The sequence below is a fragment of the Pholcus phalangioides genome, unplaced genomic scaffold (genome assembly GCF_987345545.1).
Source record: "Pholcus phalangioides strain wild (caught in Gottingen) unplaced genomic scaffold, Ppha-v1.0 ptg000042l_1, whole genome shotgun sequence".
In the NCBI taxonomy this organism is placed as follows: domain Eukaryota; kingdom Metazoa; phylum Arthropoda; class Arachnida; order Araneae; family Pholcidae; genus Pholcus; species Pholcus phalangioides.
In genome coordinates, this window is record NW_028301628.1 from 33138983 (window position 1) to 33162671 (window position 23689).

A 23689-nucleotide genomic window follows, 5' to 3' on the forward strand; every position below is an offset into this window, starting at 1 on the left:
TAACCACATGAAAAGACAAATACAAATAATTAAAAAAATTATGTTTTGCAGTACTTTGGGGGTGCAAAACACAATTGTGTTATTTGCAACATTAAAATATGCACAACTCTAATAACATAAATAAATTAGGGGCACACATACACTAAGAACGCACATTCCAGCATAAAACCAACTCATTCGAAATTCTGCAGAAGAATGTGCATGAGCATGGATAGTTAAGTAGTAGTGGCGGCTCTAATTCTATCATTAAGGGGCTGTGGATGTAAAAAGTTTGGAAATCCCTGAGAAAATCCCTGAGCCATATATTGCACATTTAAAGTTAAGAATTATAAATTTCAATTTGAAATAGTGATGCAAGGCACTGTTCAAAGCATGGAAAGAAAAAAGGTTCTGATACACATAGGATATGTATCAAATTCTAGACCTTGGAAATGTCTGGTATGAGCTAATTAATTCAAGAGATCATGAACTCTATTCAATAAATAAACAATGTATTCAGTTCATAACAATAAATTAATGTCCAAGAATGATGATGAAAAACTTAATAACTAATATAAGCAATTGAAATGTTTACATTCATACCATTGGGTATGGTTGGTACTTTCTTTGCCTGAACTCTAGCAGTAGCATTGTTAACCTGAAAAATATGTTCCAAAGTATGAGCAAAATGGTAACGTTCATCAGTGTGAGGCGCAAATAATGACTTTTCCAAACTTTCAAAAAAGATAATCACTCTTTTTTTTAATCCTCATGTATGAAAGAACGTTCACATGACGTGTCACAAAACTGTGGCCATAAAAACTGCAGAAAAATCTTTCGCTCATCACTCTAATATAGCAAATAGTTGCTAAAAAAATCTCTTTATTCTAGTAAATATATAATCACAATTATTGATAATATCTAGTAGTAAATATACTGAGCTGAAATCAAATCAAAGTTTGTTCAAGGTAGAAGAAAGAAAAATCTTCATGCTTTTATATGCTTGCTTGTAATTCAAGTGCCAAGTAAAATAAAAGAATGTTAAAAAATGTTCAGCCTGATAGAAAAATCTTCAATTGGAAAAGTCATTAAATGCATCAAAAGATTTCAGTCTAACTTTTCATAATGGGAACAACTGTTGCTTCTTCGAAAAGTCTGAGAACCCCTTAAAATTTACATAAATCTGCAGCCATTGTTAGAAAAAATTAGTTTTGGGACAATAGACTGACATTTCTTTTTTTGAAATTTTGTTTGCACATGAAGTAGTGAGCTTATTTTTGAAAAAAAAAAACATTAAAAAGGAAAAACTTTCCACATCATCAGTCTGTCAAATTTAGGATAATTAGCCATCTCTCTCTCTCTTTCTAGTCCAATATTCCTTTAAGAGAGCTATTTTATCTATTATTCATGTTGGTGTATGGGAAAGAATTTCAAAATTATACAAAAAATATTTTTTGCACACATTTTTTACTTTGAAGTCTTAAAAAAAAAAGCTATTAGCGTAACACATTTCTCTGTCTTTAAATCATTTTATTTTTTCCTCTTCCTTCCATCTTCATGATCCTATTTCTGATCAAAAATAAATAAGGCCAAATTTTTTCCTGGGGATACATAGTTATTCAAAACTCAAATTCTGTTTGTCATTTCAAAACCAACATGCATCAAGCTGACCCTAGGCTTTTGCAACCATCGTTTGCAGAAGAAAAAATTTGTTTTGGGACAATAGGCAGACATTTTTTTTTTTGACATTTTGTTTGCACATGAAGTAGTAAGCTTATTTTTTGAAAAAAAAAAAAAACATTAAAAAGGAAAAACTTTTAACATCATTAGTCTGCCAAAACCAACATATTGTTTTATAACACTTATTGTTGTCTATAACTATGTAATAAAAAAATAATAATTTCACAGATCTCTGTAATATAGTTCAAGAACAATCCAAGAAAAAGTATGTCCTATTGATTAATTCATGTTAATTTTAGGATTTATATGCTGTTTTTCCTTCTAGATTTTGCAATACCAATTTCCCTGATTTTGTAATTAAACTACAGGGTGGGCAAAGTCTGTAAAAATTTCAAAAATGAATAAAAACTGGAAAAATAACTGAAATAAAAAACACTTTGCAGGGTTAGCATCGCTAAGTCACTGGAATTTTTTTAAGACAGGAAAAGAAAAAAAAAAAAAGAAACTAAGAGAACAGCCGATAGGTAGCGCTGGTACGAGAAACTTTGGTGGAAATATGCAAATGAGCTTATAAGAACTTGCGCTCCTAATTCACAACTAGTTCACCATCGTAAACCATGTATGTGGACCTGCTACACTCTGCCGTTGCTGGATTTGTGACTCGCCTGCAATGTGTTATCCTCTGTGGTGGTGGTAATGTGGAACACATACTGCTGTATTAAACGATTTGGAGGCATTCTGTTCGTTTGGCTTGTGTATGTTGGCGCCACCTATCAGTTTTTTGTAGTTTTTTCCTGTTTTAAAAAAATTCCTGTGACCTAGCGATGCTAACCCTGCAAACCATTTTTTATTTCGATTATTTTTTTCGGTTTTTATGAATTTTTAAAGTTTCTACTGACTTTTTGCCCACCCTGTATTATAATCAAGATTAACATTCATTTCTTTTCCTAAATAACTTTCTTAATTATTAGGATAAAATCCTAATCCTTATTCTTTTTCATGGTAGGGTGGAGAAACATCCAAAGCAGTCCCATTATGAAATGAAATTCAAAACACAAATCAAATAGCACAATTATGTTTATAACATGTTTCATCTTGACAATAACATCCAATACTATCATTGTCATTGAGTTTGGCTCTATATGATTGAAAATAAATTAATAGATTTCCTTTTAACTCTGTCCCGAAACTAATCTGAAATCTGCTTAGCCTAAATGAAATTTCCATCAATTGAAATATAGGAACGTGCTTTTAATTTTAGATGCATGGATAGCTTAAATAACATTTAACTATCCAATATTTCTTTACCCAAAACGTAAACTAGCTCTTTTCTACTACAAAGTTAGCAAGCCTTAGAAAAAAAGCAAGTTTTTCTTCCTACTTGTAACTCATTGAATTATACTATCAGAATGAAGAAACCATAAAATGAACAACAAATATTTAAGTCAATCTCTACTTATTCTATCATTTTTATAGCATCAGTCATTCTATGAATACTGAGATTAATTAGGACGGCCCCACTGCTGAGCAACTGATGTGCAAACAGCTGTGTGGGGGAATTATTGCAATAAAAATGCAATAATGTTTGATCATCTTGGTGCCATCCCTCTTTGGCAAATGGAAGTTATACTCCGGAATCAGTATCTGTGTTCATTCTGACAATAGTTGAGCATGTTTCAAAGATGATTGTTTTGCTTACATGGGTCACTGCCACCTTAAGACAATCTGATAAACTATGCAAAAAGCCTAAGGAATTTTCAATGATGTTCAGCACCAGATAAAATTGGACATTAATAAAAACAAAAATGATAATTTGAAAAAATACTACACATGGAAAATGGCTGAATGATAGAGCTGAATGATAATGTACAAATAGAGAAGCAGATCAACAACTCTTGCAGTAGCTCTGGAAACAATTTGACTAAGAATTCTTCAAAACCATGAAAATTTTTTTCCCAACAAGTTTCAATTCCAAAAAATATTGAAGACATCACAACTGCTATCTACTAACTGTAAAAATAGTGCAACTTTTGCCAGAGGCTGAAATCTCCATCAATGATGCCATTGGTAACTTTACACAGATGCATATACTGATTGAACATGAAACATGCATAAAAATAACCCTTCGATAGAGTACATATAGAGAAAAGTGAGCAAACAAATAAGAAGAGTGATGTATAAAGCTATGAATGAATAACATAAGGTGATGGAAAAAAGTTCGAGGACAATCAAAAAATCATCATATCTCGAAAACCTGTGGATGTTAATATATGAAAACTTTAGAGCAATAATTACAAGGTGAAAATAATTTTGATGAGTGCTGCACTGTTCCAGAAAAAATTGCTGAAATTATAGTGAAGGAAACAACCTGTAAAAAAATATAAAGACATGAGTGTTTTCTGACATCAAGGAATGAAATTTATATTTTTCTCATGTTGGTATAACAGTCAAGGCTGTTTTGATTAGTCATGCACTATGAAATAAAACATTTTTCTGAACCTGAAGATGCTGAAGACAACATATTTATTGGATACTGAAGGGGTAAAATATTTACTCTAAAAACACAATGCCTGGTCATGAAATGGTGAGAAGAATTAGAAGATTGAAGACTTGGTTAAAGTTTCATTAATGGGCTCGAGAAATGTGGACTGAAAGCTTGCACAAGGCTTCTTTCTCTTAACATTCATCAAAAACAGCCTATTGTTCACTGATTTTACTTGAAAAAAAGAAAAGAAAATCCTATGTTACACTTCAGGAGGAATAAAAAGCACTAATCAAAATTATTTTAACTGAAAAACATTCTAGTTCTACTTGTAATCATTGTTCTAACATTTTCATATATAGCCTATAAATCCACAGGTTTTCAAGATATGGAAATTTTTTGGTTGTTCTTAAACTTTTTCCCACTACCTTAATATCTATTCAAATGAGAAAACATTATGCTGATTATTTGTAGCCATGCTGTGATGGTAGCAATTAATGATGGATACCCAATGAATATTCATAGAATAACAACCTGGACGGATCATGCTGATCCCTAGGGAATACGTGAGGATCACGTTATTATTAAAAAAAAAAAAAAATTATTGAGATTGTTCTCATCATCATTTCTTTTTAATATCATCCAATATATTGCTTGAAGAGATGCTCATTAACAAGAAAAATTATGGATGATTAAATCATTCTGAATAATGACGAACACCAGCAAAGCAAAGATATTAGTGTAATTCAAATTATCAGAAAGCGATTGAGCAGGCCACTAATGCCATCATCTAAAAGTGACATGGCAAAAAAAATTGATCTCTATTTTAATCTCTTAGGGGCAAAAAAAGCCAAAAAAAAAAAAATGCATAGCAGCACATAATTTACCCTAAGAAATTCTGCTGTTTTTTAAACTTGTCTATGAATTTATAAGCAAGAAAAATGCAGTTATTAATTAATTCTATCTACAGGACTCAGGTTCGGGCCCGACTGTCGCCACAGTGGTGGTCGACTGAAGTTGATTTTCGGTGATTCCCAACTTTGAGGAGCAAATGCGAGAGCTGATCTCTCCTTTAAAAAGTCTTGTCACAGAGAGCAACAGTCCTACAAACAGTACAAGTATTCAGACATTACACTTTACTCACTTCACTTCTTAAATATAGATGGCTGGCAGCACTAAAAATCATACGCAACACTAGATACACAATCAGACTGTTAAGTACACACACTTTCACTTCCGGCACAACTCACTAGGTAGTAAATTGCCCATAGCATAGATCTGAGTTGTGTTCAGTTTGAAAAAAAAAGTTGTTAATTTTGAGTGAAGTATGACATTCAGAAACAAATTTTGGACACACATTTCAAACAGAAAAATAGGAAGAAAAACTTTGCTTTCTTTCACTCTTTGGTTTCAAAATACGCTTCTATATATAAATTTAGAAGCATTTCCCATAACCTCGCAGAGTTAAAGAAGTTGAAAAGAGCCTCTTATTTTTTTTATATATCTTACCTGTCACCTAACGTTCCACCAACATAGTAAAGAACTCAAATATTTGAAACGGTCACTCTATAAGCTATAAAAATGAAGAAAAATCGAAATTAAGAATGCCTTTATCCATTTCCATGGAGCTAAGAAATTTATCTAGCCTTAAAAGGTATCTGGGGATGCACACTAATTTAATGTACAGGAATGTCAACCCCGATTTAGAAATCAATTCTCACATGAAAAACAAATGAATTTATAATATTCGCTGAGCTGACATAACCTTTCACTGCCAGAGTCTAATGAAGAATAAGAACTTACCTAGCTGTTTGGTCATGGACTGTTTTTTCTTACCACCCAACATGTTCCTTGCAGCTGTGGTGAGCATCTTAGGAGGTGAAATAATAAGTGGCAGGTGATAAGACACTCTCCTAGTTAACTTTTGTGGCTTTGCTTGCTATAGGGAAGCCACAGAGATTTTCAAACATAAAAAACAAATTCAATTGAAAAGAAATTTGGAAAATAAACCCAGCATGGTTCCTGATTCTTGCACACAGGGAAATACCCTAAAAAAAAATTAATTGACCCCAAACGACAATATTACTCACTCACAGCCAATCTCGAATCAGTATTAAAGATCTAACCAATAATAGCAAGCAGAACCGGCAAAGAATATCATTTCATAGGCAGCCAGTCACAATTTCACCTCTGAAAATGTCTATCACAGCTGCGGATGAAATTTAAAAGTAATAACAAAAAAAAGACTACAGCCAAATAGCTCTGCTCTTCTTTCCTCGTAATAACATTTACTGTTTAAAAAATTAACAAAACGTAAATTGAAATTATATACGTACGCTGCAATAATATTAACGATAGACATAACTTAGTAAAAATATGTGACCAAAATTTAAACATACACTCACACATGTGCCCAAACAAATACCCGCTGTCATTAAAACAACATTATAAGCAAGTGACTAAGATCTTAGTCTTGTATTCAATAGGTAGGGTATTATTTTAGCCCATTCCATAATTCAACAAACTAGGTTATCAAAAGTGGAACTGTTTCTTTTCTTTACAGGGTGGCCAATATTGCAACATGAAAAATGGGCTGAAATACATTTTTACTGCATCCTGTGTATAATTTATAATCCTCCAACAAAATATCAAAATACCAGAACGAATATCCCAATATAACTGGAATAATTGTTACACGACATCATAACAAATAGCATAATAGCACTGTGACTCATGATCAATGTGTCATTGATCATGACTGCCTCCAGATCTTAGACTTTAATGTCTCTTTGTAAGTGCATCCATTTTTTTTTATCTCTGGGAACCTACTTCCCTTAACCCTTTCTGCTGTTTTATGAATTTTACTGATCTACATATTGTAACTGGTACAGTGGAAGTAGCCAAAGACTAAAATGGCATAACTTTTTTCAAATACTGTGCAGGCGATAGTGCTTCCCCTTTCAACTCAGAGAACAATAAATCGGAAAAAAGAAATAATCTATCTTTTTCTATTGTTTTATGCTGTAAGTATACTTGCAAATCACCCCAAAAGGGAAGAAAAGAAAGGCATATCTCAAAAACACTGTCTCTCTTCTTTGGTTAAAATTTAAACAAAAGCTGTCTTCACCAAGTGGCAGTTGATCACATGTTGGGGAGGGGAATGGAAAATATGTTTTATGGAGAACAGAAAATCACAAAGTTATTTGGGCTCATTCACTGCCAAAATAAGAGAGTTGGGATGAAAAATCATTCAAATTCATAATATATATGGATTTTATAGATAAATATTAAAAAAAAGTTGACAAATGAACCAATTCTTGAATCCATGACTACTAACCATCATTAATACTCAACTCTTTGCCATAGCATATGCTGCAGGAGTCCCTGGAACAAATTATCAATTGAGACTGTGATGCTAATCTTCCTACATCTAATCTGTTTACCTAAGACCCTCATAATGGCACCCCTCCAAAAAATTACAGAATTCTCTCAAAACAATACAGCTTGTAAAGTTTTCACAGTTATCATTCATAAAATGAACAGTTTTGGTAGTAATGCCATTGTGGATGTCGAATGAGAAAGAGTTTCATGCTGAGCACAGTCCTTGCGACCTATCACCAGCTTACAAAAAGGCTTGGCAAGCTAATAGTCCATTATCATTAACTTCGTTAAAATAATCTAACTAAAAAAAACATTAACTTAGAAATGCTCTATACACATGATAAAAAAACCAAAAATGTTTGAATAATTATCTTATATATAAATGTGAAAGTATGTATGTGTGCTCTTTATACAAATCTACAGTTTTAGACCAATCGTTGCCAGATTTTGCATATATACCAAACAGGTCCGGGATTGAACCATAGGCTACTTTAAAAGTTCATCAGAGCTGGGCAAATGCTCGAAATGGGCGAAAAACTGTCGGGAAACAATAGTTTTGGGGCCCTCAACAATTACTTTCGGAACGTTTACTTTGGTTACCGTAGTTTCCAACGTGTTTCAGACGTGAATATATGCCTTTACAATGGTTTGTCACACCTTTAATTCTGTTATTATAACAGTTTATTCCTTTATAACGGTTTGTCACTTTTCCAATCCTCCCATTAATTGCAGAAAACCTGGGAAGCGCCGGGTATTTCTGCTAGCCTATATACAGGGTGTCCTGTAAGTGATAATGCAGCCTTTATCTCATCAACCGCCCATGGTATAGGTATAGTTTCAATTTAAAAAATGCGTAAAAGGCGTTTGAATAATATTCGCTGCACAAGCTGGACGTATGACGTCGCTAACAACAGAGAACAACAACTACGCTGACAAAACTGGGAATAAAAATGTTCAACACTAACTGATGAACTCAATGCTAGCCTCAAATCATCAACACTCTGGCACGAAGTTAAAAAATTATCATTATCCACCAACATGCGAGTTCAACTGCAAAATGACTCAGCACTGCTATCACTTTCACATCAGTTGACCAACCAGTAGGCCCAAGCACTGGACCGATTACGTTCCCAAATGGATTTTGCCAGTTGTTAAACTCAGTTTAAGAACTTGCAGACAAAGTCTTCCCAAACATTCAACAAAATGACCAAAACCATGAGTGGCTTTCTGAGAGCGATTCTGGCACCGAAAAATGACAGTGTGAACAAGATCTACGAAAAAATCCTAAAAATTATTCCAGGAGACTCCACATCTTACAAATCGGTTGACACTGTCACAGACACGGCACAGACATTTAGTTCTGTATCCTGCAGAATTTCTGAACTCCTTTGGATATTCCGGGTGTGCCACCACACAATTTGACCCTCAAAGTCGGAGCCCCTATAATGCTTTTAAGAAATTTGGACACACCGAGACTCTGCAATTGCACTGGACTCTGCGTGAAGAAATTGCACAATTGCATCATTGAAGCAACGATTCTAACTGGATGTGACAAAGAAAAAGAAGTCTTCATTCCACGTATCCCAATTATCACCGAAGAAATGCCATTCACTTTCAAGCGATTACAGTTCCCAATTCGTTTAGCTTTTGCCATGACAATCAACAAAGCGCAAGGCCAGTCTTTAGCAGTGGCAGGTATCAACTTACTTGAGCCCTGTTTTTCACACGGACACCTTTTCGTCACCTGTTCGCGTGTTGGTAATAGCAAAAATTTGTACATCTACACACCAGATGGAAAAAGAAAAAATATTGTGTATCCACAAGCGATTGCCTGAAGATTTTAATTAAAATATTTAAAAATAAAAGTAATTTTCTCTTACTTGATGCAGAAATTTTTTTGATTAAGAAATAATAAGCTATACATATATAAATTTTTTACGGGGCGGGCAACGTCGCCGGGTATCAGCTAGTTCTATATAAACAGCAGTGAGTTTCATGTTGGGATCAAGTGAAGAAATCTAATTAGAAGGAGGTGTCCTTGTTTCAAGCCTAATTTATAACGAAAATGCCTGATTAATCACTATGATATGAAGACAAAATAGTTTTAGGATTCAATGACTGCTTCAAATAAGAATGATTTACGATACTTTGGTTTCCTTAAAAAAAAGAACTATGCACAATGATATAAAAAGCTTTTAAATAACCTCAGACATCAAACAGCCCATAAAAGAAAAAAAGTAATTTCATTCCATTTTAAATCCATTATTAATTATTAGAGTCCACAGAAGTTAGATAATAGCATCCTAATAAAGCCATTCTTACTGTCATTTTAACATCGCAACAGTCATTTAAATATAATGGGGAAAAAACTGATTCAAAATAATACACCAATTTTGTTCTAACTAGAATAGGATTAATAGACTTCTAATATAAATTCTATAAGTCAAAATTGTGTGCTACTTACACATAATGACACGGACACTACTCATGCTATACCCTAACTTAAATCCTATTCAATCTCTTGGCAGTTTTTTCTTATGAAATATTACTGACAAGGTCACAGGTGGGGAAGAAGCAGCAGTCCAGTGTCCAAATGCCAGAGTGGCATGGTGGTGAGATGCTCATCTTCTACTATGAAGGTTAAAAAGGTTCCACAGGTTCAAAAGAACATCAGAAACAAGTTCTTTACTTACTGAGCCCAAGGCAACCACTGATAGATATCCCCCTCATTTCCCATCTAATTCTACTGGGTGGAAATTGTTTTTGTATGGCAATACATGACCTTTTACTTCCTCTTAATGAACAAGTTTGGTCATCAAGAGTTTAAATAGTTGCAGTCTGCAGGATACGAACGGCAATATATGACCAGAGTGGGTGTGTGGTAAGGTAGTAGTCTAGTGTTCCGGGACACTGATATTTTACTCTTTTTCCCCCATTAAAAATTATGGGGGGGGGGGCAAAGACTTAAGAAGATAGATTTACTAGAAAATAGTAGCATTATAACAGGCATTAGACAGAAACAAAATTCATGTTGAGTCCACAACATGTATCAATTCATTAGAATGTATGTAAGGTTGTATGTAACAGTTTTGGTAGTAATGCCATCGTGGATGTAGAATGAGAAAGAGTTTCATGCTGAGCACAGTCCTTCCACAACTGGAAGATACATACTCGTCCATATTCCACAGAGGAATATGGATGAGGTGCATGTGTGGTTTAGTAGCTGGCCAGTTTCACAGTTACTTGGCCGGAAAACTTAAGGGATTTATGGACTGTACTGTGTATTCAAAAAGTATTGCAATTCACATTAAACAGACTAAAAAAAAAAAAGATAATTAAAAACTAAAGGGAAAAATCAGATTTCAGAACAGTATGATTAAAAAAATCAGATGTCTTGTTTATTTATACGAAAAGGGGGCATATGGTAATCTTATTTGCTTCTTGGTTTGGTTGGGATTTTGTTATCAATAGGTTGATGTGATCACATTAAGCTGAGTTGCACTGCATTTCCCCCTCTTTTTCTCACATTTGTCTGTAGCATGATTGAGTCTTTGACATGTCTTACATAACATAGTGTTCTGAATGGTATGAATTCAAGCTACACACAAAAACAATCCATACACTTTGGAAGAGCTGAAGATGAACATCAAACTTGTCATCCAAACTGTTAACACTAGATTGATTTTTAATGTTAGGAGAAGTAAAGGTGTAACTTGTGGGCAAATGCATTAAGAGAGAGATGCAAGGATGCATTTCCAACACTTATTTCACCAACCTTACACAAAAAATGTCATTTCCTTGCAGTATATGCACATCAATACTTTCTCTCATGATGCTCTTCTGGCACACACACAAATAAAATTTTAAATTGAATACTATGCATAAGCAATGCTGGACATTTCTTTTATTAACCAAGTTAAACAGTATTCATAGTTTTTATTGATTGTTACTGAAGTTTTTTTACACTACTAATATGAAATCCTATGTCAAACTATTGTAATTGACAAATATTTCAAATTTCGCCAAACTTTACAAGAATCTACTTCATATCTGCTTTTTAAACTGATATGGTAATAATATGAGCTGTTACTTGATATATTATACGAGCTGTTATATTAAAATAGTCTGAACTCCAGAAAACCTAAAACGACTAGAATAATTTGTGTTAAAAAGAACTAATGATACTATTTTCTAAAATTTTTCTGTAACTTGAGCTTTAAGAATTTTGTGAAACTGTGATTATACTTGTTCCTTCACCATAGCTCAGTTATTTAACCACTCAGTGCAGATCTTAGTACATGGTACATCATAGGCAGCAAGACCTATTTGGCATTGTGGTCCACTTTACAACTCTCTCTTCACCTTCTTGGTTAAGATTTTTTTCTGCTACACCATCATACTTTCTGAATATCTATGGCTAGCCTTGGCCTTTTAAAAAATGAGAGTATTTTCTTTGACTAAATTTCTAAACTGGGTTGAATGAAATAGACATTTTTTTTTTTTCTATTTTTAAAGGTTTGGAGACCATACAATTATAATATAAATATTGATAGACACCAGTCATCAATTTTCTGAACTCTGTCAACCGAACACCTTTTCAACCTAATTCATTTTCTACAGTCAATGATGCTCAACAGTTGGTATTTTTTTGGAACTTGAATCCTTTTATCTTCCAACTCAATAGCTTCCTTCCATTGTACAATAATCCACTTTCAAACAATTGTAGATACTGTACCTGTGAGCTATAGATGTAAGTAAGTGCAGATTCGAGTACAGTTACTGTTGTTACAAATGACTGACAAGCAAACAAATGTGTGAATAGAAGCAGATTTAGCTGACATTTTTTTTCGTCTGATGAATTCATCTTAATCCTATGGGTGAGCCTTAATGAGAGAGAGAACTGTATCTTCTTCACAACAAAACAGTTCTTATCATGGTTTTGTGGGGGAGGGGGGGGGGGTGTTATAATTTGTTGCTGAATTTAAATTTTTTCCTTTGCCTTATCGAATTAGTTTCAAAATCAATTTTCGGAACTTTTCACTTTTCCGAACATCTTTTGGTCGGATAATCGAAGTTCTACTGTACCAGAAACCAGATAAAGAAATCTTGCATATTAGCTTTCTGACCACACCAGTGTCAATTAATCAAGGGGGTTTTGAATATTCAACTGAAACCTTTAGCTCCAGTGTTAGGATTTGTGTACACTTTTTTTATTATTGTGTTTATTATTATTGTGTGGATTGCAGATGATTTATTAGTGTAGTGTATTTGTGAATATATATGTCCTGTTGTTTCGCTCAGTTATCAGATTATTTTCTGAATTCTCAGGCAAAGATATAGAAAATTAATGTCATTTCTTTTTAATTTATGCATTCATTTATGTACAACTTTTTCATTTATGCGACTCAATGTACATCTCTGTTATGATTCATCAAATTTTTGATTTTTCTCTCAAAAAGCGAGTTCGAAAAGATTATCATTGAAAAAGCTATTGCGGGTTGCATTTCTGCTTTCTTTTCTTAGGCTGTAAGGCTGTTCACAGCATGCTTTTTATAAATTGGCATTTCTTTGGGAGTTCTTCTGCACTCCGTCCACCTCAACTACACCCTAGAGACAGCATTTTGAGTTTTCATACTAATTTTATCCTGCTTTAGCTTTGCAACATTTCAAAATAGGTGAAAGGAAGAATTTACCAATATCATTCAAAAAATAAATGTGATAAAAAATAAGTTTTTTTAATACCCTTGACATTTGTAAAAAAATGTATGACGATCATGTTAACATCCCAAAATCAATGCTTAAAAAGATTTTGAAAAATTGTGTGACGTATAATTATAATGGTGAATAAAGAATATAGAATGCATTCAAAGAGAAAGAATTCAAGTAGAAATGTACAAAAAGAAAGATATTTTAGTGCAATGAGTTTAAGGAAGCTTGGGCATCCAATTTTCCTGTGAATCACGAATTACTAAGAGAGAAAGCAATTAAAATGTTGCATACATTAAAAATCAAAATATTTTCTGCATTGCAACAGATGGGTTGAAAAAAATGAAAATAGGCAAATGTTTTATCAACCCATATCATGAGCAGTGAAAGTTCAAGCACTAAAGAAGGCAGTGTGGAACAATGGAAATGTTATTTGCTCAATTTAATTAAAGACTACAAGTCAAAAGACATTTTTAACTGCGATGAGACAGGACTTTTTATAGAATGATGTTAGAGAAAACTCTAGCTCACAACAATGAATCATGTCATGGTGGGAAACATAGTAAATAAAGATTAACTATTTTGTTGTGCTGTAGCATTTAGGAATTTCCCTCTTTTGTCATCAGTAAATCAAGAAGTCAAAGGTGTTTCTCAAATGTGAAAAATGCCTATGCATGCCAATCTTTAAATGTACATGTATCAATCAATCTTCATGTACCAATCAAATATGTTTTTTGGATAAATGTTATTTCTTGGATTTCACTAATTCGGTTCTCTAACTTATGCATCTTTTTACCCATTCCTGTGCAAGGTCACTGTAATAAGAAATAAGTTTTGATATGCTCTAATATGCCTCACCTGCATATACACACTCTCAACATCCAATCACCACCACCATTTGCCATTAAAAAAACCAATAAGGCACAAATGACGAATTTGCTCTCATGTGAAGGGGGGGGGGGGGGGGAGAGGCAAAGTAAAGCTTGTAGCTTGTTTTTCAAATGCATTAAAAAAGTATTAGCAAATAAAACCAGGATGATGTACTGATGTTGTTACACAGATGCAGAGATATTACTCAAAATCTGGAATTTACTGCTTCAAAAAGTTAATTTTTATAGCTCCCAGGATTAAAAAAATAATGGGAAATGCAAACATTGTATGCCGTACATAAAAAGTCACACAAGCATTCTTCCTTACATACTTGGTCACAGTTACTAACAAAAAAAAGTTTAAAAAAATACAAATTTAATGCAAAAAAAGTGTAAATTAAAAAAATTTTCAAGATTAATCCCAGAAACTAAACTGCAATTAAATTGGAGAAAAAATTAGAGAAAGCAAAGTATAAAAAAAGTTAGCAGGGAATAACATTGTAAAAAAAAAAAAATTATTGGTGCTAATCTAAACTGACTACCGCGACAGACAACACTTCACATTGATTCCCAGAGACAGGATTGACATTCCCCAATTTCACATGAACATTCAGAAATATTAAATTAGTGCTAAAAAAACAAAAAACAGTCATGCACCTCAATTTTGCGTCCCTCAACCACCGTGCCGTTGAGATGTTCACGTGCACGGTCGGCATCCACACTATTAGCGAACGTAACGAAACCGAAACCCTGCATGCAAAAAAGACATATACATGCATTAAGAATCCGTGCACCAGAACTTATTGCTGCAAAGAACAAATAGAGAAACTTATAGCTTAATTTTAATATTCCAGTGAAGACAAAGGCAACAGCTCACTCAGTCAGTACCAGTGTCATAAGCCCTCATGCATTATACAGACCTGAGCGGGCAATCTCTAAGTTATGTGACAGAGCTGGAGGAAAAAAAATGTTCTCTAACAATAAATAGGAATAGGCCAACCTTAACAGGAGAAATGCAATAAAAATACGACTAAAAACATGACTGAGAATTCTTCATCAGCACACCGAACACTGGCGAGAATGAAATAAAAAGTATATAACACTTTCCCTTGTTAATTAGGTTAATATGAAAAAAAAATTATTTATTCACAAGATTTCCCTTTCCTATGTCTGCCTAGCAGCAGCCTCTGTGCTCTCATGCTTTTCAAAGCAACACAAGAAATCCAGTAGAACTTGCTTTTATTTTCCATTTTGCAGCAAAATTATTCAAATGCAATTTTTATGATATAATCAGCACAGGTGAAAATTTTTTAATACCTTGCACTGTATGTGAAGACCACTTTAAAGTTACCTCACTTTAAAAGTTATAATTTTTAATAAAATAAATGAGCATAAGTACATTTATAATATTTTTAATATCTATAATTTAAGCACCTGATCTGATGTGAAGATTAAATGTAATTTATATGAGAGAAAAATTTTGAACCAAAGAGAAATCAACTAAAAATATTGATCATACTGGCCAATGCCAGAGAAAAAAAACATTTATTTGAAGATGTACTATACATGCAACTCCCTTCAACAATGCCAGTTTTAAGAAAACAAAGAATAATATAATCATTATAGAATTATTTTAAAGAATGGTGATGAGAATTTTTTTACAAAGAAAAGACTTATTGATTTGACTTATAGACTTATTGATTGTTCATTACTTTGAACTACGTTAAAAAGCAAGTTTTACTGTATTGTTGAGAAGAAAATAAAAGACACATCAATAAGTTGCACCAAATGTGACTGGTGATAAAGTTAGCACAAGCAAAGGAAGTGTGAAATGCAAGCCATTTCAAATTGCACATTTCATTCATAGAGATGAGGAAAAAATTGGAACGCCACTTTGTACGTACACTAACTACATCCTACAATTTTTCTATGAATAACTACATTCAGAAACAATAAATATAAAAAGGAAATTCAGCTGTCTATGTAAAGCTCTCCAAATGTCACATAACAAGGCACTGACAACTTTTAGAATAGAAACAGAAAAAAAATGCAGCAAAAATAATTTCATTGTGAAAAACAATATACATTTCAAAAATAGAAAGCTTAAGAGAAATAAAATATTACCTTCAATATAAAATAACTTAAATGAATTATTAATGATCACTATATTAAAAAGAATTTCTTTACCACATATCAAAAGTATTTTCTATTTTACTGAATGACATGCTAGTCCATTGGTTATAAGTTCAACAAAGATGTATATTGATATGAATGCATTTACATTTTTGATAAATGAAAATTTTTATAAACAATCAAATGCATTAAATTAATAAGAAGAAGGTAAATAGACATATACTTTGGAATGTCTTTTAATGATTGTAAATTGAATAACTAATTTTGATAACTAATCATCATAATGATTTAGGGCAGCAGTTCTCAACCGGTGCTCCATGAGAACTTCCAGGGGCTCTGCGGCCACTCAAAGAAAAAAAAAAAAAACAGTGAATTTGAAAAAATAGTTATAAATATTTTTGAATAAAAATAAATCAGTAACTTTGATGAATAAATAAAAAGTAGGCCCACAGGGCTCCGCCTTAGAAATTATATACCAAAAAGGGCTCAGCAAGTCAAACAAGGTTGAGAACTGCTGGTTTAGGGAATAATGAAAAAAAAATTTGTGGAATATACGATTTATATAGTCCATGTGTTCAGTAAAAGGAGATTTTACATTTAATTTAATACTAATTTTCTTTCAATGCACTCATTCATTACTAAAAACTTAGAAGAAATATAAATGACATATAATGTGGAATTTGTAAAAACATTTACATCTATGTTTAGGAAAAAGCAAATCTTTTTTAAAGTCAATATAATTATATACAATGAAACCTAAGATGGGCACTGTATGAGATGGAAATCTGTCTTGAACAGAACAGAGAAATAGTCTTGTAGATAATTAATGCTTTTTCACTCACACAAAACCTCTTTAACCCTTTGAGGGGCATTATAAAAAAAAAAAAATTTTTTTTTTTGGCCAAACTTCATACACTGTAACTTTACTTCATATACATAGGACTCATATAAATGTATTTTGCAAGTATTCTTTTATTTTTATCAAAATCCAGCGAACAACAGGTGGTCACACAGTGGGGACACCGGCCAACTAGAACATTGAAAGCTTTCCTAGGGTGTAATGCAGGAAAAGAAACATTTTGTTTAAAAAATTCCCTTTCCACAAATTTTGTAGGCCAAAATTATCAACATAAGCATATTGACGGCTGGTATATCTCTTCCAAGGATGAGATGGCAGTGTACGTTTTCCAACTTGAGTGGCATATAAATTTGCTCGAAGTGCCAAATTTTCCATCAGTGACACTGAAAAAAAGAATAAGAACATTGAGATTGGTGATGCATTTGGCATTGATAGAATTTCCTGAGATGGTCCCACTTCTTCCTTGAAATCCAGTATCCTGATTTGGTTGTTTTCTTTTTCTCCTGAAATATCTCAGATTGTCGAGAACATCCAGGTATTGGGGGTTGTATACCTTCTTCATCACCATCATTTTTATTATCTATGCTGTAAAGTTTTGTTTTATTTGCTTCATCTGAGGTATCATCAGACGCAGACTCCGGATCAGAGGGAAGCTCCGAAATTAGTATAATATTGCTTCCTCTGTACTAAGGAATTTTTTTGGCATTTCACCACCAATAAAAGTAATAAATGCACAATATTAGGGGGGTGAACTCAAGGCAACAGAAATTCCAGAAAACAAAATTAAAACAGGAGAGAAAGCATAGAAAGTAGTCGTCAACAGCCACTCTAAAACCAATAGAATGAAAGAATGGTTATGTGCGGACATATGGGGTATCTCATTGCTCTAGATGTGCGGCGTCCTCAGTATGGAACCACATTTTAAAACTTCCGTAATTTGATTTTAAATTATTCTTAAGTTTATTGAACAACTTAATTTCGGCAAAAACTGTCCACAGTTTTTTAAAAACGTTTTAAAATAGAAAATCAATTTTAAAACAAGCATTGTAAAAATACAGAAAATGGCGGATTTTTTTACAACTTGCAAAACAAAACCAGAATGGTGCTTCCATCTCTGATAGAAAACACAAATCTTAAGCAAGTTAACAGAATATAAATGATTTCTGTGCAAATATTTGTTATTTTTTTGATGGAATTTTGAAAAGTTGGTTTCACTATGGGGACACTGTGCCGGAAAGGGTTAGGACAAAACTGTCTAATGTAGAAACAGAAGGTATATTTAGTCTATTTTCAGATGAAAAAATTTGATAAAACAGAAAGAATTTTTGGCCAAGTGAAAGTTTTGTCCTTTGAGAAAAAAAAAGAAAAAAAAAAAGGGAAAAAAATTAAGTAATTAATTAGGTACTTAATTTGCTTGCAGATCTCATATTGACTACTTCTAAAAAAGGTATGTACGAGATTTCAAATTTTTTTTTTTTTTATTAAAAATGTTTAACTTTATCCTTTACACAAGGTTTCACTGTATATATATATATATATATATATATATTCAATTATTTTTATTTGAAAAAAAAATCCAATCATTTCATAAAAAAATATCAAAATACATTTTTACATACAGTGGTACCTCAAGTTAAAAGTTCAGTTCATTCCTGAAAGTTATGAGCATAATAAAAAACACAGAAACAAACTTCACAGAAGGTTGGTTCATTGCATGTACACACATATTCCAACATGCACCAATTACCATTAGAAGTACTGCAGAGAAATATGGATGAGGTGAATGTGTGGTTTAGTAGTAGTAATGGGAATCTCCTTAATTCATTCCATATTCCCACAATATTAACACATTATGGACAATTTGCTTTAAAATGAATTGATCATTCCCACATGTTTTTAATATATGGCAACCCCCCCCCCCTCTAAAGCAGAGTATGTCAAAATGTGCAACATAAGTTGCAGAGCAATCAGTGCTACTGCAGAACACACAAACTGGATGAATTTTAAGAAAAGTAAAAATTGTTTAGTTAGTAATTTTAAAATAGTTTGAAAAAAACTATTATAGGAATTTTTTAGTGCAGACCATTTCCAATCAGCCGAGGGCTCCTTGCGGAACAATGCAAAGCATTCTGCTTCGGAGGGGGGGGGGGGAACCATACAAACAGGATCTAACTTGTCATGCCAAAAAATGCACTCCCCTCACCATTATTTTATTCAAACCTTTTTCATATATTTCATATTATTGCTGTTAGCTTAAAACATGAGCGCATACCATGACCACATTTAATATTTTCTGCACAAAAAAATAAAAATACTTATTTCCCATCAAAAATGTGTTAATAAATACAAATACAACGCCACAACAGACGAAATGCCCAACAAGGTGGCTGAGAAAAAGATGCCCATAAAAATATGGATGTCATATATTTCAAAAATACTTGCATATGCAGGGGATGTTAGCCCCAAAGCAGAATGTGCTAAAATCTGTGACGTACTTCACAGAACAATTTGGAAAAATTTGAAGAAAAAGTGCAAAAAACTCTCTTACATGAATGGGGATTTTTACTGCAGATCATTTCCAGTCAGCCGAGGGTTCATCGCAGAACAGTGCTAAACATTAAACATTTTGCACTGGGGGTGTTGGAAGTGTTTCAAACCCGTGGGTGACTTTCTTGAGCTTTAAGGGGGAAATTCTGATTTCTGAATCAATTCGGAAGGGGGGGAGGGGGCTTGAACAAGTGCCGCAGATTACTGTGCAAGCACCCACAGCTCAGATGCCAGTGTGCATGTGAATCCATTAGCAAAGTTTATTCTATGAAAAACTAAAATAATTTTTCTAACAAGATGAATACAATATGTAGTGTAATACAAAGGATACTGCCACAGATCTTGCTCAATTTTATGAACCTTACATTTAGGCACTAGTTTTCTGACCCCAAACGATATGCCATTCCTTTAAACATCTTTCCCATTAACAAATTTTTGATCTTACAAACTCAAGTACAAAAATGAGCATCAACTTTGAATTGAACATTTGTCTGAAAGTTAAAATATTTAGGCAAATATTTTTTGCAAGCAACTCAGACTATTCACTTGTAACTTCAAGTACCACTCTGTATGATAATTTATTGATCTTAATAAACTCATTCAGTAATTTATCATGTTTAGAAAATTACAAGTCAATAAAATCAGTACAGTATTTTGCAATAAAAATTTTATGAACACAACTAATGCATAGAATTCATATGTCTAGTTATTTTTTTATTTATATATGTACATGCTGGAGGTAAAGGGCACCTTGTCCCAGAAGGGAAATTTTACAGGAGAGCAGTTTAAAGATTTTTTATTATGTCTTTCTATGGAGCTCACTTGTTTTATATTTATAAAGTGAGAGAATATCTGTTATTTATTGAAATGAGACTTATAAAGCAACCCGATGGCATAAGTAAGCATGCGATAGTGTCTTATACTTATGTGTAGTGTGACAAAAGTACTGAAAATTAATAGTTTTATCCCAATATTGAAGAAAATGGACATAGTGCCCTTCATCTCTGGCATACAGCTATAAACAAATGAAAGCTGTAGCTAATAAAGGGTATAAATTTAAAGTGATGATTTTTATAACAAATATTCATGCTTTTCCCTGATTGACTGAAATTTTGAAGAATAATTTTTTCATAGTATAGATACAGTAAAACCTTGATAAGTCATCCACTCACGTTATCGAAAAATTATGATGGCTTAAGAGAAGTGATGACTTAAGCAAAGTTCTGTCAGTTTCAATGTGCAATATTATGAAAATTGCATAAATTTTAATTCATATAACATTTATTAAAATATGAATTAAATATACAACGTTAACAAAACTTATATACTACAAAAAAAAAAAATCTTTACCTTTTTTTAGCTTTAGTATTTAACATATTAATTGCAAAATAAACTGTTACACTCATGATTAAAATTTTTAATTTTTAATTCAGACTAATCAGAGCAACTGTTAAAGTATAGTTAGCATTTCTCTACAACAGAACTATTATGAATTGTTTTTACATATACATGAAATTTAATTTTATGGCTTTGAATTTTTTATTAGGAGTTCATGATACAACAATAAGGTAAGTTTAAGCACAGGGCCCATTTTTGACTTGAAAATGGACAGGGAAAGCAGACATTATAAAAGGTCTCAAGTGGGAAAAAATTTGTCTGGTTTTTCAACAAAGATATTTTTTATTGAGAAATTGAATTTTCTGGATGTTATACCAAAACGAATATTTGGAGAGAAAAGTAATTTTTGTCTCCTCCAGGAATTGAACTGAGGTCCCTGACACAGGGTCCTTCCCAGAGGATGGGGAACTAGGTTCGATTCTCGGGGGAGACAAAATTGCTTTTCTTTCCAAATATTTGTTTCGGAATAACATCCAGAAAATTAATTTTCTCAATATATTTTGGGCCAAAAAAAATCGTTTAAAGATATTATTGTTTAAAATTCGTAGCCCAATTTAGTGGGGCCTATGCAGAAATCCGGTCCAGCTCAGACAGCCCCAAACGTTTTGAGAATTTTTGTTTTTTAGCTGACAAATGAACTTCCTCAGCAAAGCTTTCGTTACTTGAGCTGTTTCGTTTTGGTATATAAGGCTTTTATGGTCACTTCTGAACATATAGCAATGCTGTTATCAAGCTCTTTCTTTAAAGGTAGCTATAGCAATAATCTATTTCTCTCTCCCAAACTTTTCCAGTGACCAGTTAACCAAAATTAGTGACGAGTAAACAGGGATTCATGAACATTGTTATCTATGAAAGCTGGACAGGACCAAAAAAAAAACAACTTAACTAGAGTGACAACTTATTAGAGTGATGACTTAATGAGGTTTTACTATATATTCATCATAAAAATTTATTTCTGGATTTAAAATCACAAAATTATGTTAGGATTATGAAAAATATCTATTCTTTAAAAATTATATCAAGCTGAATATTACATCTCAAACAAATTATCATATTAGCTTTTCAGCTAATTGTTTTGTTTTTTTTTAACTTTTATACTTATTTGATGTCACACATGAATTAAAAATTGGCTTTGAACTTAAAACTTTAATTACTATTAAATTTGTTAAAAATTTATTTTTAATTGCCCATTTGATAGGCAAACATATACTGATTATTAATTCTAATGAATACATGGAAACTTACCTTCGACCCCCTTTCATTAAAGATAATTTCTACATCGAGAATCGGACCATGTTGCTGTAAAAGTGAAAATACAGATTAAACTTTTCAGTGTTTTATAAAAATTGTGATGAAATCAGGTAAAGTGTTGATATCAAAAGCATTTAATAATCATGAAAATATAGCAATAAGAAAAAATTGAACACTTAAAAATTATCATTTGTACTATTATTTTATCAAGTTTGCATGTATCACTAATTATTGCATCTGAGATAAGACTATTTCTAATTATATATTTATTATTAATAATATGATCCATAAAAAGTGGGATCTATTGGTTTAGTATTTTTCATAATTTTAGCGACACTTAAATTGAAATAAGAAAAATATCACAGCCCATAATTTAAGGTATAAATGTCCAAAGATAATACCAAGTTCTTTTTACTGAGTTTGAAACATTAAACTTGAATAAGACACCCTTTTTATAAAAAAAACAGCAATTTAACATACCCCAAAAAGATTTCTCAAATCGGGATCTCTAAAACGGAATGGTATATTTGAGACATGAAGACGTTTGGGCTGTGTTCCTCCTTTTGCAGCATCAGATGTGGCTGCAGCAACTGCAGCTGCTGCTGATGTTGGTGTAAGTGGTGCTCCAGGTTGTGAACTATTGGCATTGTTTGCTTCACTTTCTAGGTCTGTTTGCTGAAGACGAGAAAGAAAAAAAGTATATATATTAAAGGACACTAGGAAACATTTTGAAATATCCCCTAGAGAATATGCCATATACTACGGACACGTGTTCAAGCTGTTTTGAATCAAAAAATTATGTACAGATTTTACACTTACCGTTTGTTGTTCAACTGCATTGGCAGTGGAACAAAATTTATCTTTGGAGTCAAGTGGATTTGGACTTTGAGTGGGTTCTGTTGTGACTGGTGCATATGGAGAATATGTAGATGACGCAACCATATGCTAAAAAAAAATAAGTAAGTCAATAGAATTTTATACATATGTTACCCACACACAGGGTATTCATAATTAAATTTCAGATGTGTTGAGCTACAACAATTTTAACAAACCATCTGGAGCAGTGTATGCAAAAGGTTTTACCCAGAAAATTTCTTTCTTGTAAGCTAAACATCATAATTTTTAACAAAGAAATAAGAAATAGAATATGCTAAGATATTTTGATACCATCCCACGAAGCTTAAGCAGATGGATCACATGGTCATAAAAATTATTATGCATGCATTCTGAAGATACTCTCTACTGGTGAATGCCAGAACTGACCCCCCCCCCCCACCTTTTGATTCCTTTGCCCATAAAGACATTCCAGTTTCAGTTTTCTTATGAATAGTTATAGCAGTATACAGCAGAGAATAGGATTATTAAATAACAACCCCAATACTTACACATAAATAACCAAATAAT

At 32.6% G+C, this 23689-nt stretch overlaps 1 protein-coding gene across 4 annotated transcripts in view; it reads right to left on the minus strand.

Annotated features, from left to right (window-relative positions):
* The window catches only part of LOC149064916 (RNA binding protein fox-1 homolog 2-like), a 77186-nt gene that overhangs the window by 18520 nt on the left and 34977 nt on the right, over positions 1 to 23689 (minus strand). For 3 of the 4 annotated variants that reach the window (XM_089255307.1, XM_089255308.1, XM_089255309.1), the window contains exons 2-6: positions 23105 to 23230; positions 22766 to 22960; positions 22280 to 22333; positions 14755 to 14847; positions 583 to 637 (exon numbers count right to left, since the gene is read on the minus strand). In XM_089255307.1, the coding sequence (XP_089111433.1) occupies positions 583 to 637; positions 14755 to 14847; positions 22280 to 22333; positions 22766 to 22960; positions 23105 to 23230 (523 nt within the window). The remainder of the gene's footprint in view (positions 1 to 582; positions 638 to 14754; positions 14848 to 22279; positions 22334 to 22765; positions 22961 to 23104; positions 23231 to 23689) is intronic. The other variant, XM_089255310.1, reaches the window with a different exon arrangement.